At 40.7% G+C, this 18,918-nt stretch overlaps 1 protein-coding gene across 1 annotated transcript in view; it reads right to left on the reverse strand.

The window, feature by feature from the left end:
* Positions 1-18,918, reverse strand: part of SH3RF3 (SH3 domain containing ring finger 3) — a 216,132-nt gene that overhangs the window by 58,048 nt on the left and 139,166 nt on the right. Inside the window, exon 2 of the mRNA XM_070943179.1 lies at positions 7,888-8,163. Coding sequence (XP_070799280.1) covers positions 7,888-8,163 — 276 coding nt within the window. The remainder of the gene's footprint in view (positions 1-7,887; positions 8,164-18,918) is intronic.

Raw genomic sequence — 18,918 nt, forward strand, 5'->3', positions numbered from 1 at the left:
GAAGTTCAACCATTAAGCTAGGGATGGTATTATATCCACTTAGTTCATATTCACTTAACTCAGTTTTGAATCCTTATCTGAACTGAAACAATGATATTTACCCAGATTCCTTAAATATTAAGTTATACTTCATAGTGTAAAGATATGTTCATTGATTTGTATATTGGTGAAAAATATTGAGAAAGAGGCTTACAAAGGAAAATATATTCCAAAAAATTATGCTTAGAAAAATATATATAAAAATGTACGTAGTGAAAGAAATGCATAGAAATATTTATGCTATGAGAAATATATGTAAGCTCTTCATGTCAGTTTAAAAAAAAAAAAACAGAACTGGCAAGGAAACAAGGTGGAATAAATTTAAGGCCGGAAAAAAGGAGCACAGCAAAATTGATTTGGCAGATGAACTGTTATGTAGAGTAAGTTGTCTGCCTAATTTCCATCTCATGTAGCTATGAAGTGTTATATAACTACATGAGGAATGAAATCAGTGGGATGATATTCCCTGGTACACAAAATACACCATTTGCAGGACAAAAGCAGAGCCATTGCCAGCTTTTTAAAGTGTCTTTCAACATTCCATTGAAAAATGTAATGGGTCATTCCAGGTCCTTTCTGACTCAGATCAGTTTTCATGTCACATTTTATAAGAAAACATCAGATGTGGACAACATTTACCAATCTGCTCCACCATAACATACAAATTACTGACATACAATTCCCTGAACTGTTTATATTTTATGTTAACAAAAACAAACATTGGCAACCTGTATTTCTACACCAAGGATACACTGGGGAAAAAAACAAGAGTTGTACTAACATCCTTGTGAACCAACTATTTTATCCTAGTCCATATTTTTCACTTTGTCCTTATTTCAAAGCCTGCTATTTTACATAATTTATTTGGGCCTATAATTCATAGGGGTGTGTGTGTATCACCAATGACCTGTTTGTAATAGACTTTACCTGTTTACTTTCAGGTAAGTTTTTAAATTTACAGATTAGAAACTAGAAGGAAGAAGAGAAGGAGGAGGAAAGAGAAAGCCAGAGATTCTCAAAAGACTAGAAACATTTCCTAGTACCATGCTGTGTTTGTTGTGGAATTTGGCAGGTACCCTGCTCTGACCATGATGAGCTCCATATGTTCCCAGGATTCAGGCACAGACTTGACAGGAATGAGTTTCTCCTGTCCAGATTGGTTTCTTCTGCTCTTTTAATTCAAGACAAATTCGAGAAGATTAGACTAAACCTATTAAAGGCAGCTTCTGAATCTCTCTGAATCAACCCTGGCTGCTGAAGAAGATGCTGATTTGTACACTACACTGTATGTGAATTTCTGGGAAGCATCTGAGTGGTTAGTATGTGGGATGCTGGATAATCCCTTAACATGACCTAACAGGATTCCTTTGTTTTTAAATTGTTATACACTGACTTGGGAACATCTTTTAGAAACAGGATATGAACTGAACCAGGAAATAAACAATCCATCATTTATTTACATAAATGATAAAGTGCCACTTGATCTTACTGCAGAGTCTGCTATTCTATGCATACTGATTTCCATCAAACAAACCTGTGAATCATTGTTTCAAAATTGTTGTCTATGTGAGATGTTATGTCCTTTCTTCTGTTCCTTGTTGCTAATATGCCTCAGAATTAATCACTGTCTGACATCTGCTCCATGTTATTGTTAAGATAAGAAATTCTATTTTATCATTGACATCAAAAGCTATGCTGGAAATCAATCACTTCAGTCAAAATTGATTTTATTTTTATTAAATGGAGTAGAAGTCATCTATTTTTTCAGAGAGGGAAATTACATGGAAAAATGTTTCAAACAGTTTCATGCCACGTGTAATGGTATTTATTAACACCATTCCTGCATTTTTAAGAGTCAAAATGAGCAAGAGATGGTGGCAAAATAGTATATTTTTCCACTATCAGTGCCATCCTTGTTTGCCAATTGATAATCATAATTTACATTTTATATGGAAAAAATATATGAGGATAAATTGTAAAAAGTCTAATATGTATTTGAATCAGGCAACTAAAATTATACATACTTTCCCTGAAAATAAGACCTCACCAGATAATAAGGCTTTGGAGCACATGCACTAAAATACCCTCCCCAAATAAGCCCTCCCCAAAAATATTTAAATGCATGTGCAGCCAGTCACCACCATTTCCTCTGGTTAGGGTTAGGGAGACAGAACTGGAAATCAGGTAAAATGGCAAGAGGAGCCCTGCCTTGCTCCACAGGCCCCAAAATAATAAGACCTCCTTGAAAATAAGACCAAGCGCTTATTTCAGGGTTCAAGAAATATAAGACAGGGTCTTATTTTTGGGGAAAGATGGTAATTTGAAATTGAAAAATATGTGAGGTGGTCCATCACAGTTTCTTTAGTACTCACTAGCTTCATGTGCCTCGCACAAATTTTGTATTCTTAAATTCCCCTTTAATGGTAAAGAAAATGCTCTCAGCTTAAAATGAGGAAGAAATGTTTTGAGGAATGCTTGCCCACAATTTTTCTTCAAAGGAGTACTGAGGAAGGATTTGAGATAAGAAGGAGTTATGTGCCTTCTGAATCTGCTTTGCTTTTCCATGTTGTGCCTGAGTAACAACATGTTCATTTAACTCACAACAATCTGATAGTAAGGTTATGCTGAGAGACACTGACTGGCTTCAAGTCATCCAGATAACAAGCTATCTTTGGCGCTTCGTCACCCTGTACTCATTGAGCAGTTATTTCCTCAGACTGGAGCAGTGGGAGAAGAGAGGCAAAGGCACTTCTTTTGATCTGCTTAAAAACACACGTGTCTTATGATTTTGCCTTCTCTGAACTGTTTCAGGTTTTTATTTGAGTCATCCTTGGCTCCTGACAACAGCCTGGACATGTCCTTGCAGTTTTCTTGTCAACATTTTCAGAAATGGTTTGTACTTACTATTATCCTAAGGTAGAGAGAGATTCACTAGCCCAAGGTCACCCTTGTTGGCTTGATACCTAGCATGCAGTGGTGGGATTCAAGTAATTTAACAACCGGTTCTCTGCCCTAATGATTTCTTCCAACAACCAGTTTGCCAAACTGTTCAGAAAGTTAACAATCGGTTCTCCCAAAGTGGTACAAACTGGCTGAATCCCACCACTGCTAACATGGGACTAGAACTCACAGTCTCCCACTTTCTTGCTTGGTGTTTTTACCCCCACACCAAACTGGCTCTCATTATAGTTCTTTCCAGAAATTTTGCTCATTTCTGGCTTTTCTTTCACTTCCACTTTATATTTAAGCTAGAGACCATCTTGTTGGTCCATGAGCTTTTCAGCTGACAGAGTCATATAATAAGTAACTAAATAAAACCTCTGCCATTTCAACTGATTAACTGTCTCTTATTAAGTCAGAAAATTTTCCCAGAAGAAAACAAGAGCAAACATCTTCCACAGCACTGCCAAGAAAACTCTATAACTGGACTTATTATGGGTCTTTCCATTTTTTATTAATCTGTAGTCAATCAGCCCTTCATTTCAAAACCACACTTTTCTTTTAAAATAACACCATGGTTATCTACTTTCCAATTGCTCAAAGCATTTTTGAATTGAATCTGCAATAACCTTCTATTCTGTTGACCATACAATATTACAATAGGTTCTGCAAAAATAAAAAGATAATCACCTCTCTCAGTGCAAAAGCAAATTATAATAAATTGCTTCAACTACCCTCTTCTCTCCTACTTTATATGTGTATTTGTCTGCTTCCTTCCTGCAGAGTAGCCCCAACGGAATACAGCTGAAAAGTTGTCAACTCACCTAAGCCTTAAAAGGATTGCTAAACCCAGGAACCTGGAGATGGAGTAAAACAAGAGATTCCACAAAGGAGACCAGCTGTAAGATTTACACAGTTGCAGTGTTTGAAACAAAAGGTGACTTTTCCCTCTAGTTTTTTCAAATTCATTGTGGCTAAGCCAAAAATAAATAGGCACACCCTTCAAATTTAGTTGATATGTCTTCAAAATGGCACAATCCTCCTTGGGGTAGAAGTGCCTTATCTGTGCTGAGAAGCACTCAGTTCTAAAAGGCCCAGAGTGTTCAAAACAGAAGCTGGCCATCAGAATTGAGAAAAACATTTCTGAAATCAAAGGGAATAGTTTATAACCACTTATTTATTAGTGCTTGAAGCATCCATTCAGTAACATGTAAAATGAGAATTTTTTTTTTAATGTAAAGCAAGTGTCTTGCCAAAAATGAGGCAGGGCTTAGGTATTTTTCAAGCTTGCAACTTTAAGATGTGTAGACTTCAATTCTCAGAATTTCTCAGCTAGCATATAACTGGGAAATTCTGGAAGTTGAAGTCCACACATCTTAAAGTTGCCAAGTTTGAAAAACACTGGCTTAAATACAATATCCATACAAATATTTTGTTTCTTCAAGTAGGCAAGAAATGGTGATCTCTTTTCTCCAAGTCAAGGCATTAAACAAAAAACCTCATAAAATACCTCTTTTCCTTTCAGGCAACTGTCTTATAAAAATTGGGTGGGGAGCTCTAAAAAGCTTTAGATTGGAATTCCAATCTAAAAGAAATTATTGCATAGACCTCCTATTGGAGATAGGTCTGTCTCATGTCTATTTCTGGGAAAAAAAGCTTTAAATGAATCGGAGACTTGTTTAAGGTAAAGAAAAACACTTATCATTTTTACATATTTTTGCATATTTGACCATACAGTCTTATCAACTTACTACTGGAAAGCCATTAATAGAAAGAAGATGAAAAATCTGGCTCAAGAGTCTTACACACACAAATAGGATTTTTTCTTCTTCTCAGCCAAGATGAAATGAAAATTTTAGCCTGTATCTCTCAGAGAAATCATATCAATGACAACAGAGAGGCCATGTCATTGTGGTGTAGCTGAGTGAGTGAGTGACTTCAGTAGCGTGTGGGAGCTGGAATCTATCTCAATAGGAATAGCTTCTTCAGCAGAGTGACAACTATAATTAGCATAGAAACGTCTGACGAAATAAAGACAGAGTGAAATCCAGAAATGAAAAATAGATTATCTGCTGTCAGAGAAAACAACAGACAAGAACAAAGATGTGGTTATTCTAGGTGACAAGGCATATATAGCAGGAAGGAAGCTGAAGAATAAAAATGTGATGGGGAGACAATGAGAGTCTCAAGGCACCTAAAGGAGAGAAGAATCGTATTAAAGATAGTAACTGAATCAAAGTTGGATAAGAAAAAAAGCTGCTACAAAGTTTACCAGAGGGAGAAAAACTTATTTGGTAATGATATAAGATAAACATCCAGAGGGAAAAAAAAAACCACCACTCTTTGGTGGATGCAGAAAAGAAAGAGTTGGAATTTAGATCTGTGGGGAAGATGAGGAAACTCTGTAAGGTCAACAAAGGTGCTCTAGTCAAATATTACGGGGCTGACCCACATGCTTTTGCTTCACAAGGTCAGGAAGCCAATGTGCATACAACTCAACAACAATCCTACTCTGCTGGGTATTGGAGGTTGAAAATCCCACACACCCTTCTTTTCTTTTTTGGCAGTAAACACATAGTAGCAGTAAATTAAGTGAGTAACAGTTTGCTGCTTCCTTATCATGACATATAAAAACAGTCAACTCTGGAGACTAATTCAATCAAAATGTGTTAATGAAAATATTTTCTCTTCCTTTAGGACTGCCAGAAAAGGCACTGGGTGCAGGAATGATTAATTATTGTTTGTGGAGCTGCAGTTTTGAGATACTGCTAAATTCTTGGTTTTCTTTCGCACTAAATAGCTCTGTCTCGGAGGAATAAGAAATGCTGAAGTTCCTTCATGCACATAATGATGTAATCCTATGACTACATCTTCATATGATTAGATCAATATAAAGTTAACCTACTGATAAAATGTGAATTTTCCAGACCTTTCCAAAATGGATTTTACCTTGGCAATAAGCCCTCATCTTCAATGAGACACTTCCCATATTTACAAAAATCTAACCTAACATAGGATTATCAAATTTATCATTTTAAGATTTTCTTTGGTATAAACATGTGCTTCATATGACTATATGCAAACAGGTAACTTTTGTTTTTATTTTATTTAAATTTACTAGATACTTCCAAGGCTCTCCTTCACAGAAAAGATTATGCCTTCTTCTTTTAGAATATACTGAGGTGAAGTCAAATAACATTTTCCTATGGTTTGTTCCTAGTCCAGAATTTTCTATCTCATGGCTTTCCAAAACTGGTATTTTGATTTGGGTCTTCCTCAAGCTTTTTATCCCTCAAGAAGTCAATATAGAGAAAGCATTAGGAGCTCTGACTCCTATAATATATCTTGCCAGATCTTCCAAATTTGTTTGTGCCCTTCCACCTCTTCCTCCTCATTGTAGCACTCTTTCAGTACCCCTTACTTCTTTCATCTCCACAGTTGTGCTTCTCATTAGAAAAAAGGTAGGGCGAATTGTGATGATATAACTCAGTGTAATCAGCCACTTGCCTGACCATACAGTGAGTATAAGGGGGAGATGCATATGTCTGTATTAGTTTTTGTCTAGATTAGTGAATTGTATGAATGCACAGCCACAAAATCCCAACTGCATGAGATATTGTAAGTACATTTTTTTTTTTAGTTTTTAAGATACCACAAACCTTAAAACTTTAAATCTTTTTAAATTGCTGCTGTCCAAAAATAACATGATTCATATATGGGACATAAGAACAAGGCAACTGTTCCAGGCTTTCATAGAAATGTCCTATGGATAAAGCAGCAAAGTCTTAATGCAAGATTTCAGTTCCATAAAATATCTCATGGTCAACAAAAGATGAATATTAAATCAGTGCAGTTCTGTAACCTGAATGAGCACAGTTATATTAATCTTTCAAAGGTTGTGGACCACAGAGCTACAGCAGAAATTTCAGTCAGTTTTGTGCTAACTTCTGGTTCTAGGATAATACTGTTATATTCTCCAAACCTAATGACATTTAAGGATCTTAATCTCTCTTTCCATTCAGTCCCTTATGCTTCTGGTCATGTCCATCCATGTTCATTTCAAGAGCTGAATCCATATTTTTGTGGTTTTATTTGACACTGGAGAAACTGGGACTTTTTTTTTTTTTTTTGGCAACACTGAGGTTTGTGAAAAGTCTATTTTTCAATTGGTTTACTCTTGTTTTACTTGGCTTATCTTGTGTGTTCTTGCTTAGCATGTGCTGTGACTTAAAAACAACCCAATTTTAGCCATTTGAATCAGTTTTACTTCCGGGCATGTACTCCGTGATCTTCCAGTTGATGGTTGGATCAGTTATAGACACTAACTGAAGAAATTCCACCCTCTTGTATTACAACAATGAGTCCTGTTCTGGACTCTTAACTGACAGGGCAGAAAATCATTCACTAAATAGCAGCAGATGCGTGAAAAATATTTTTGAAACTATCTCATTATATTAGAGAAGCATTCATTTTCAAATAAAAAGTAACCATACCATATCACTTAAATATTCTCTTTGTAAATTTATCATTCCTTCAGGCTACAACTCCGTCCTTGTTGCCTGCCTGAAGGAAAATAATCAGAATGACAAAGTTCAGAGGCCTTCTGGGAATAATGTTGAGCCGGGGTATTGTTGCAGGCAATAAAAAAGGTCAAGATGGCAGCCACAAATACAGGATTGGAGTCTTGTCGCTCTTTACATGTGTTATGGGAAAAGAACATTAAAAAGGGTCGGGACTTCAATTATGTAGTTTGGACTGCCAATCTGACTTTTTTTAACCTTCCGCCCTGGAAACTTCTGAGTTGAGCTCTGTGGTAGCTCCAAAATTCATACTTTAAAGAATAGCGTTTTAAAGCAAACACATTAGGAACTATAATGAAACTAATTAGAAAAGGATGGGCATTTCTACCTTGGTAAAAGTCAAACAGTCTTTGTCTTGATCTTTGTCCTTTATTTCAAAGTCATAAAGTGCTTTGCCTTGTGGCGGGGCTGGTGGAAGAGGCTTGATACACTGGATGTAGCTTGCTGGGAAAAAGCCATGATTTCCATTCAGTTCCCCATGATACCAATTCTCATCTACTTTTCTGCGCAGTATAATAAGGTCTCCTTTGTTAAATTTGAGGTCACCGGGTTCTTTCCCTTCGTAGGCATAAAGAGCTTTTCCATAGGGAAGCTGAGTGGGGTTCTGCAACAAAAAAAGAAAAATACTATGTACTATTATGCAATTAATTATAATATACATTATTGTTACCCTTTGTTGCACATTGCCTTTTTAACCATTTCTCATCTTAGAATTCACTACAAAATAGTTTAGTATGAGGCAACTACAAATCAAACTCTTATTTCCTGCACTTGGGACAAAAAATGTCTCATACCATTTTCTTATATGGACAACTATGTAAGAATGTTTCTGTTATATCCAACAGCTGTTTCAGAAATTGTGACTGTTAATAAGGTAATTATCATTCTCTCTATCCACTATATTTTCTGTATCTCTTTGTTAAGCAGATACAGAAATTTCCCCTCTTTTTCAAGCTATTCCCTCCTTGTAAGCTAGTTTTCCTCTCATCCATTGCAAATTAATTGACCAGTGAATCTCTAAATTAGACAGAATTCCTCTCCACTTTTCCTCTACTTACTCTAATTAAAAAGAGACTCCTAGAGAATGTGGCTTCACATTAAAGCACTTTCTCTACCAAAAATAAGAAAAACAAAAAAAACCCCAACCCAAGTAATTGATTAGCCTTACTGATTTCCTCTCAGCTTTCTTCTATCAAAAAATGAAAGGAAGAATGTCCATCTATTACGAATGTAGGTTAGTCATATAAATGAAGCAGCCATGGAAGTCTCAACATTTCTTGTATGTCCACATTGCAGAATATGACTTTATTTTGAACCAATCAATTCTGATAAGACAAAGCGGACGATTACGTGTACTTGAGGGAAAAGTGAAGTCCTAATGACATGCTGGGGATTCAATCATTGAGCATTTACATTTCAGATAAATCAAATGGCAGCACTTAAGAAACTACAAGCAAACAAACAACAATCACGAGGCAATTAAATGGTAACTAGGGCCTTGAAACCTATGAATTGATTGCTTAGTAGAAACGATTGTATGACATTCAGTGCGTCACTATCTTCTTTCCCTGTTCAAAAGCTTTCAGCCACCGAAGAGCTCTCCGTTGTCTATTCTCTATTATGCAAAGTTCCTCTTATCCTTTGGTTCAGTGTGAAGGCTTCCCTCAGCATTATTCTATTTTCTCAAAGATTTCTTTTTAAATCGCCAATACCTCATGTTTCTGTTTCAGCCTATCTTATGCCTTGTTGGCTCAATTTCTTTCTCTCCCCAGCTTAGCATGTTGCCACTTCTCTTTTTAACATGCTGTGACACTTCTCATTAACCTCCTCCTGTCTCAGTTCCTGATCTCCTTTGAGCTTTTCCTCCCCTCTCTTTTACCTCCCCTTTCTGTTTTTCAGTCCACGGCTTCTTTACATGCTTCTTCATTTCTGAACTTCATGTCTATTAGTTTATTCTGCATCTGGGAACCTTTTTGTTACAATTTTCACTCTACCACACAGATGAGCAACAAGCAGAAGCTCAATTCAAGACAGGTAGAAATCCTGTCACCGAGAAATATACTAAACTGGAGATTTAGGCATTCTCTGGAAGGACCAAATATTGCAATGTCTTTGGAGCCATCATCTACTACAGTAATAGACCAGGGTATTTTTTCCAGCATTGCTGCAGCAGTAGCAATTTTTAATTTATTTGTTTATCTAAAGAATGTAATATAACTCAAACATTGTAACTCTGAGCAGCTTACAACAGAAAACAAAGCAACAAAAACAACAGCCAATAATTATCAGGAATAGACAACCTGTTTGACATTCATACTCTTTCCTGATGAGTTTATTCATTTTAGCCCCCATGCTCAGGGGAATAGCCAAGTTTTAAATTTTACTTAAAGGTCAGCAAAGTTGGAAACAACTGAACATTGGGGGTAGGAATTATTTTAAAGGGCAGATGCCCCTAGAGAAATGGAATGGCTTCTGGGTTTCATCAGATGACACTGCCTCAAGGCATGACCTAAAGCATGCCCATACTATTAGTGTAGGTAAGTTCAGCAGATATCTCACAATAATTCAGCCCTATGTCATGTAGGGCTTTATAGGTGACAACCAGCACCTTGAATTGCCCTTGGAAAGTGGTAGGAGCCAGTGTAGTTCATGAAATAGTGGTGTTATACAGGGGCATACTAAAGTACAGATAGTCCTTGATTTACAACCGCACATTTAGTGTTCAAAGTTACAACTGCACTGAAAAAGTGACTTATGATTGTTTTTCACATTTATGACCATTGCAAATCTCCGTGGTCACATGATCAAAATTTGGCCACTTAGCAAGTGGCACATTGCACTGTCTCAGGGTCATGTGATCACCATTTGTAACCTTTCCAGTTGGCTTATGACAAACTCTGAGGACTTATTAAACTAATTGAACTAAGTAGCCTGAGCAAGGTGATGGATAGGGACTGAGGATTACAAACTGGAGATGATGACTTACTCTCCCCCTCAACTGTCCCTCTCTCCTTTATCAGATCTAGATCTATTACGACCACTCAGCGTTAACCTGCAATCTTAGATCGATCTGCAGCTTTATTTACCACCCAAGATTACCCTGATTATTTAACCCTAAATACTTTGTCCAGTGGCTCTGCCTTACTTTTTTGATCTAATCCTCGGCCATCGCTGGTATCAGGACTGGAGGAGATACAGACATCGAGAGTCTTGGATTATGGGGAGATAGACCACCTTCTCTTTGTTTGTTTCAAATGGTTTGGTCGCTGTGAGAGGATGACCCTTTGAGACCTCTACCCCCACCTCCTTTGGATGGACTTACTACAACCACAAGACTTCCCATCGTCGTGAGAGGGCGATGATGTTCCGATGTATTGACATTTGTAACATACTGGTCTCCCTTTTACATCTATTTCCTCCCTTATTTTAAATTACCTGTCTTAACCATCTCTAACACTCTTAGAAGAAAATGATCCTTCATCTCCTTCAACTCGCTCCTATCTTTGATGTATTCAACTGCGGAGCTCCTTGCACTGCGAGATTCCCCCCTCTTGCATGTCTGACCCTCTCAGTTATCAAGGCCGGCCCTTGAGGACGGGTTTTGGAACCCTGAGAGGTGGTTTGCAAAAAACCGACGGCTTTGGGGGTTTTTAGATAAATCTTTAAGTTCTATTTTAAGGGGTTCTGGGAGGGATTGTGGGAATGGATCTGGGGGGATCCATAAATCCACTGAAAGGGGTAATGGGTCTGATAATCATGGTGGGGAAGATGGGGACAGAAATCTGACAAGGATGCAGGGGGATGAAGCGATGGGCATTAGTATAGTAAGTGGGAGGGGCAGATATGACGGCTGCAGGGGGCCATATTATGTTTCGGGAGTGTGCACTCGATGTTTACGAGCGATTACCCACTCCGACCCCCAAAGCACTGCTCGTTTCCCGGGTTGTTCAGAGTCTCAGACCCTGGGTCTACGGCTGATGTTATGTAATGCCAGGTCAGTGGTAAATAAAGCCCCCCTCATTCATGATCTTATTTCAGAGGGGGGTGCTGACCTGGCAGGGATTACGGAGACCTGGTTAGGCCAGGAGGGAGGAGTTCCCCTTGTGGAAATGTGCCCGCCAGGTTTCCGTGCATTCCATCAGCCAAGGACTCAGGGAAGGCTTGGGGGAGTGGCAGCAATCATTAGAGAAAGTCTTTGCCCGAGGGAGGCCACTGTTCCTCAGATAGCCAGATGTGAGTCCCTCCTTATGAAGTGGGGTCGGGGGATTCAGATGGGCCTACTGATTGCGTACCTGGCTCCCTGCCACGTAACAACGGTCCTGCCTGAGCTGCTCGACATTATAGCCGGGGTGGTGGTGGAAACCCCCAGACTTATTGTTATGGGGGATTTTAACCTGCCATCTGCTGGTGAGATGTCGGAGACGGCTCGGGAGTTCATGGCTTCCATGACGGCCATGGACCTGACCCAGGTAGTTCAAGGCCCCACTCACTTGGGGAATCACACTCTGGACTTGATTTTTGTCTCTGATCAGTGGCTGAATGATCTAAGAATAGGGGATATAGACATCAAGCCCTTGTCATGGTCTGATCATTCTCTCCTTCACATGGACTTTTAAGTCACTTCCACCCACCGCAGGGAGACGGAACCAACCAAATGGTTCCATCCCAGGTGCCTGATGGACCCCGAAAGGTTCCTGATGGAGCTTGGGCCATTTCCTGAGACTCTGGCTCACGACTCGACTGAGGACCTGGTGGTCGCCTGGGACAGGGCGGCTACTGGGGCCTTGGACCACGTCGTGCCTTTGCGGCCTCTGACCCGATGCCGATCTCGTCTAGCTCCTTGGTTTTCCGAGGAGCTGAGAGAGATGAAGCGTCGGAAAAGACGCCTGGAGAGCGATTGGAGGACAAGCCGATCTGAATCTGACCGAACACAGGTGAGATCTTATATTAAGACCTACCTAGTGGCAATAAGAGCGGCGAAATCTAGCTACTTCTCCGCTCTTATTGCATCTGCAGAGAACCGCCCAGCTGCGCTGTTTAGGGTGACCCGCTCCCTACTTCAGGTGGGGGTACGGGAAGATCCCTTAAAGGGTCGAGCTGAGGATTTTGTACAATTCCTGCATGATAAAGTCGCTCAGATTCGGGAAGGCCTGGACTCCGATTGGGTAGATCCAGGGGAGGAGACGGGGGCAGGTCTTGAGAGCGTTATCTGGGAAGAGTTTGACTCTGTGGCTCCTGAGGACGTGGACAGGATTCTGGGCAAGCTTAACGCTGCCACATGTTTATTGGACCCGTGTCCCTCCTGGTTGGTACTGGCCTCCCGGGAGGTTACACGAGGCTGGCTCCAGGAGATTATAAATGCTTCTCTGAGTGAGGGTGTCTTTCCCGCCACCTTGAAAGAGGCGGTTGTGAAGCCCCTCCTCAAGAAGCCTTCCCTGGACCTGGCTATATTATCAAATTATCGTCCAGTCTCCAATCTTCGCATTGTTGCGAAGGTTGTTGAGAGTGTGGTGGCGCGACAACTACCCCGATACCTGGATGAAGTTGTCTATCTGGATCCGTTCCAGTCGGGCTTCAGGTCACGATACAGCACGGAAACGGCATTGGTCGCATTGGTGGATGATCTCTGGAGGGCTCGGGACAGAGGTTGCTCCTCTATCCTGGTCCTTTTAGATCTCTCAGCGGCTTTTGATACCATTGACCATGGTATCTTACTGCACCGGCTGGAGGGGTTAGGAATAGGGGGCACCGTGCTTCGGTGGTTCTCCTCCTTCCTCTCTGACCGTTCGCAGTTTGTTTTGGCAGGGGGGCAGAGGTCGACCTCGAGGCACCTTATTTGTGGGGTGCCGCAAGGGTCAGTCCTCTCACCCCTTCTGTTCAACATTTATGTAAAACCGCTAGGCAAGATCATCCGTGGTTTTGGGGTGAGTGTTCATCAGTATGCTGATGACACACAGCTATACATCTCCACCCCAGACCACCCCAATGATGGCCTTGCTGTGATGTCCTGTTGCCTGGAGGCCGTGCAGATCTGGATGGGGAGAAACAAGCTCAGACTCAACCCCTCCAAGACCGAGTGGCTGTGGCTTCCGGCGTCCCGGTATAGTCAGCTGGTACCATCACTGACAATAGGGGATGAGATCTTGCTCCCCACAGAGAGGGCCCGCAACTTGGGTGTCCTCCTGGATTCACAGTTATCTTTAGAAGATCATTTGACGGCCGTGGCCAGGGGTGCCTTTTATCAGGTTCTCCTGATCCGCCAGTTGCATCCCTTTCTGGATCGGGACACCTTGCGCACGGTCACTCATGCCCTAGTTACCTCCCGTATGGACTACTGTAATGCTCTCTACATGGGGCTCCCCTTGAAAAGCACCCGGAGGCTCCAACTGGTCCAGAACGTAGCCGCACGGGTGATTATGGGCGCAGCTCGTTACGCCCATGTAACACCTCTCCTACGCGAGCTGCACTGGCTCCCGGTGGTCTTCCGGGTGCGATTCAAGGTGTTAGTTATCACCTTTAAAGCGCTCCATGGCTTAGGACCTGGGTACCTATGAGACCGTCTTTTGCCACCAATAGCCTCCCACCGACCAGTTCGTTCTCACAGGGAGGGACTACTCAGGGTACCGTCAGTCAAATTATGTCGACTGGCGACTCCCAGGGGGAGGGCCTTCTCTGTGGGGGCTCCAACCCTTTGGAATGAACTGCCCCCGGAGATACGGAATATCCCTGATCTCCGTGCTTTCCGCCGTGCCCTCAAGACCCTGATGTTCCAACAGGCAGGGCTAAACATACAAACATGTGAATGATTTTTTAAATGTTATCTAATTCTGGGTTTTATTTAATTGACCAAACTAAGTAATAATTTTAATTAGCAATTTTATGATGTTTGTGTGTCTATATTTTTCTTGACTGTACACCGCCTTGAGTCCTACGGGAGAAAGGCGGTATAGAAATATAATAAATAAATAAATAAATAAATAAATAAATAAATAAATAAATAAATAAATAAATAAATAAAGTCAACGGGACAAACTAAATTTGCTTAATAATTGCATGATTGACTTAACAACTGGAGTGATTTATCTAACAACCGTAGCAAAAAATGTCGTAAAATTGGGCAAAACTCACAACAACTGCCTTGCTTAGCAACATAAATTTTGAACTCAATTGTGGTCATAAGTTGAGAACGACCTGTTCTGGGTCAATTATATCTTCTGAATGGTTTTCAAGGATGGTCCCATGTACAGTGTTTTGCAATAGTCCACACTCTGAATCACAACATCAGTGACAGCAAGCAAGGCTTTTGAATTGGTGCAACTGCTTCACAAAATGAAATTCTGCAAACATCCCATAGTTGCCATTTGCTCACTGAGCAGGAACTATGAATCTAGGAGGGCTGAGCACTGTGTCCAAGAGGAAAAGCATAATCTCAACCAGAACAAAAATGGAAAATCTCCAGTTCCAGAATTTGAGATCTTGTCCCCTACATTTTCAATTATATTTAATTATATATATATATTTACATTTACAATTATAGAATATTTACATTGTAACTGGGCTTCTTTATTAACTTCTCATAATAATACATTGCTTCAATACTAATTACAATAGTTGTCTTAATGTTTTGGGGCCGAAAGTGTGGATTTTGAACTTAAATAATTTGTGTTGTCTTTTGTACTTATATCTTATATTGTAGACATTAAAGACTTTGCTCCCTATCCTATTATTAGGTTCTGCGGTTATTGGCACTCACATTGAAGGCCCACCTATAAAATTTCTTTCAGAATATTTATAATTGATTTCCTCTGCCATTTGTAAAAAGCTTTAATATGTGATTCCAACTTTGGGTGTGTCAAATTTTTCAACTTTCAATTTCCAAACATTAGGCATGTTCCAAAGTTGTAATATGCCTTGAAGATTGTGAAGATATTTTGATTAATTTAATATAATTTAGATATGCTTGGTAAGTAACTACATAAATATCATAACTTTTAAACATTTTCTTTGTTTCATTTGATACGGTTTTTGCTGTGTATCCTTTTACCCTACCACTGACTCAATGTAGAATCATAGAAGTTTAGATTTGTTATTGCATATTCTACATTTCTTTTTTTGTCCGAAGTATTTTGGATTGCTTTGATTGGCTCAGCTCTTCACCTGGTTTAGAAGTCATCTGTAATAGTACAGGGAGTCCTTGACTTAAAACAACAATGGGGATTGGAATTTCTATCACTAAGCAATGCAGTCATAAAGTGAAATGTCACATGACCACATCACTTAGCGACCACAGTTCTGGCAATCTCCGTTACCATCATTATGTGATTTTTTTTTTCCAGATCATTAGCCAAGGACTGATCTACAATCCAACCTGTTTCAGGGTTGGTCCTTTTCAGTGTTGAGTCTCATTTCACAGATGTCAAATTCGCAGCATCACGTTGTCATCATGTGATGTATTACAACATTTTCCCCTTTGCGGAAGGGATGGGTGTGGCCTGCACGTGTCACATCCGGCCTGCAGGCTGCCAGTTTGACATCCCCGCAGTAAGATAAGGGACTGCCTTCAACTCTGCCCACCTGCCTATTTTTCCAGTCCCATCTGTGCTATTTGAACCTTCCTGAATCTTGCCTTTGGAATGGAAAACAACTCCAGAACCGCATGGCTCTGTGCTGCTTGCCACACTGCGGGAAGTCATACCTGCACCAACCCAGTCCCAGTTGCCGTCCCCCCCACTCCAAGATCCTTGCTGCCCTGCCCTTCACTTCTGCTGACCATCACTGTCTTTTTGATTCTGTTTGATGGCTGTGATGGCTTGCAATGAAAAACCAGCCCTGCCTCACCCATAAGCTCTTTGCAAAGGGAAATTTCTTTGCAAAGAGCTCCTGGGTGGGGCTGGCGCTGGTTTCACGTTGTGAAAAGGGAGAGGGGGGGAAAGGCTGCTTTTGACTTTTTCTTCTTTTTTGCAGCAAAAAGCCAGCACCAGTTCTACCAAGGAGCTCTTTGCAAAGGGGTGGTATGGTGTACTGTGGCTTAAGGGCTGCCTTTGGCTCTCCCCTCCTTGCATGAAATCAACCCCATGTGGCCCATCAGCAGGCTGGGCACACCCCATCAGCAGTGGAAACAAGTAAACAGTGAAGGTCAGCTAGGGCAGCAGAGTGCAGGGTGCAGAGGGCCATAAGGGCATAGATATGGAGGAGATAGTGTTCTCCCCAATTCAGATCTGCACCTGATGCCAAAGCCATTGAAGAACACTAGACATGAGGGGTAGGTTTTGTTTCCTTTTATTGAAGCGCTTCAGCAAAAAAGACCCCATCCAATTCAAGATCCCAGGACTCAGAACAAAGGATTCATCAAGCTTTTATGCAGTTTTTTAAGGCGGGATAAACAAGCATTGTCTAATAGGCATTTTGAAAATTATCTAAAGGGTCCTCCATTGCTCCATGCCATCCCTATTTCTAAGTCTTAACTAATAAACACTTTAAAAGTTATCTAACCAGTATTCTATTGGCTCTGTCTTAGTCCTATTCCTTATCTTAGCAATATGTCTTGTATGATGTCCCTGACAGTCAGCTCTTAATATTTGTTATACAGGCATTATACACATTTATTTATTTATTTATTTTATTCAATTTGTATCCCGCCCTTCTCCTAGTGGACTCAGGGTGGTGCACAGCCAGAACTAAAACACATACCAATACAAAATTTTAAATTTTAAAAGAATTGTATAACTGTGGCCCAAAATTTAAAACATTTGAAACTAAAACCCATTTGACAATTTAAAAGGCTAAAAAAGGCTAAAAAAGGGGGAGTTCACGCCAGCCGTGCTTGATGGAAAAGTTTTTAGGGCACGGCAAAAAACCTGGAGATCCGATTTCCTTTGTATCTCCGGGGGCAAATTGTTCCAGAGGGCAGGAGCTGCCACAGAGAAGGCCCTCCCCCTGGGGGTTGCCAGCTGACATTGCCTGGCTGACGGCACCCTGAGGAGTCCCTCTCTGTGGGAGCATACTGGTCGGTGGGAGGCTGTCGGCGGCAGAAGGCGGTCCCGCAAATACCCAGGTCCCATGCCATGGATCGCTTTAAAGGTGGTGACCAACACCTTGAAGCGCATCCGGAAGACCACTGGAAGCCAATACAGCTCACGCAGGAGAGGTGTCACATGGGAGCGCCCCCTCGCTCCCATAATCCCCCGCGTTGTCGAATTCTGCACCAGTTGGAGCCTCCGGGTGCTCCTCAAGGGGAGCCCCATGTAGAGAGCATCTCAAGGGGAGCTCTATGTAGAGAACATCTCCTCCCTTCCTTCTGACTTCATGCCATAACCTTGCATTTTTACAGCAAATGGCTCATCAATAGGCAGGTGGGGAGAGTTGCAGGATAACTGCAGTTGTAAGATGGGCTGCCAAGTGGGCTAATTTTGATCATCTGACTATGAGGGCACTGCATTGGCTGTAACTTTGGGCATGGGTGGTAAATCCCTTCCTTCACTGCTGTTAGAACGATCACTGAACGAGTGGTCACAAGTCACAGACTACCTATACGGTTATATTTTTATTGAACTGTTGTCATTATAAGCAAAATTGACAAACTGCAGCTAAAAATAGCTAAAAATACATTGAATATATAATTAATAAATAGCCCTATTCTCGAATTTATTTCTGTCAGGCCTAATCCTATTTCTGGTTAGCTTCTGAAATCATTATTAGCCAACACAATCAGGCAAAATGTACAAGGGGAATGAAAGAAGAAGATATCCACAGTTTGTCCACTCAGCAATGAAACAATAAATGTCAGTACAAGGCATTAATAACAATTAAAACTGGTAATGCTTATTTGGTAGCTCATTACTTGAGGCGCACTGGAGCCATTTCTCATTTTGTGAAGGAATTCAAAGGATCACCTCCACATTCTGATAGATCTTTTACACAGGCAGTCTGGACAAGGCATTATGGTTTCTGTCATGCATTAAAGCTTCTTGGAAAACTCATCAGCTGTATCCAGAAGAGAGAGGGGTTTCTTATTTAAATATATATATTGAAATAATTTAAATCAGCAGAAACTGAAGGAGAGAATCACAGTACAGAAACTGGTTGAATTGGACCGTTCACAAACAGATATGTAGTACAGGGAGTCCTTGACTTACAACAGTTTTTTTTTTTTAATTTGATTTATATGCCACCTTTCTCCGGAGACTCAGGGCAGCTTACAATATGCTAAGCAATAGCCTTCATCCTTTTGTATATTTATACAAAGTCAGCTTATTGCCCCTACAACTGGGTCCTCAATTTTCCTACCTTAGAAAGGATGGAAGGCTGAGTCAACCTTGAGCCTGGCGAGATTCGAACCTGCAGTAATTGCAGGCAGCTG

The sequence above is a fragment of the Pituophis catenifer genome, unplaced genomic scaffold (genome assembly GCF_029215685.1).
Source record: "Pituophis catenifer annectens isolate HBS135680 unplaced genomic scaffold, rPitCat1.0.hap2 SCAF_4, whole genome shotgun sequence".
In the NCBI taxonomy this organism is placed as follows: Eukaryota; Metazoa; Chordata; class Lepidosauria; order Squamata; family Colubridae; genus Pituophis; species Pituophis catenifer.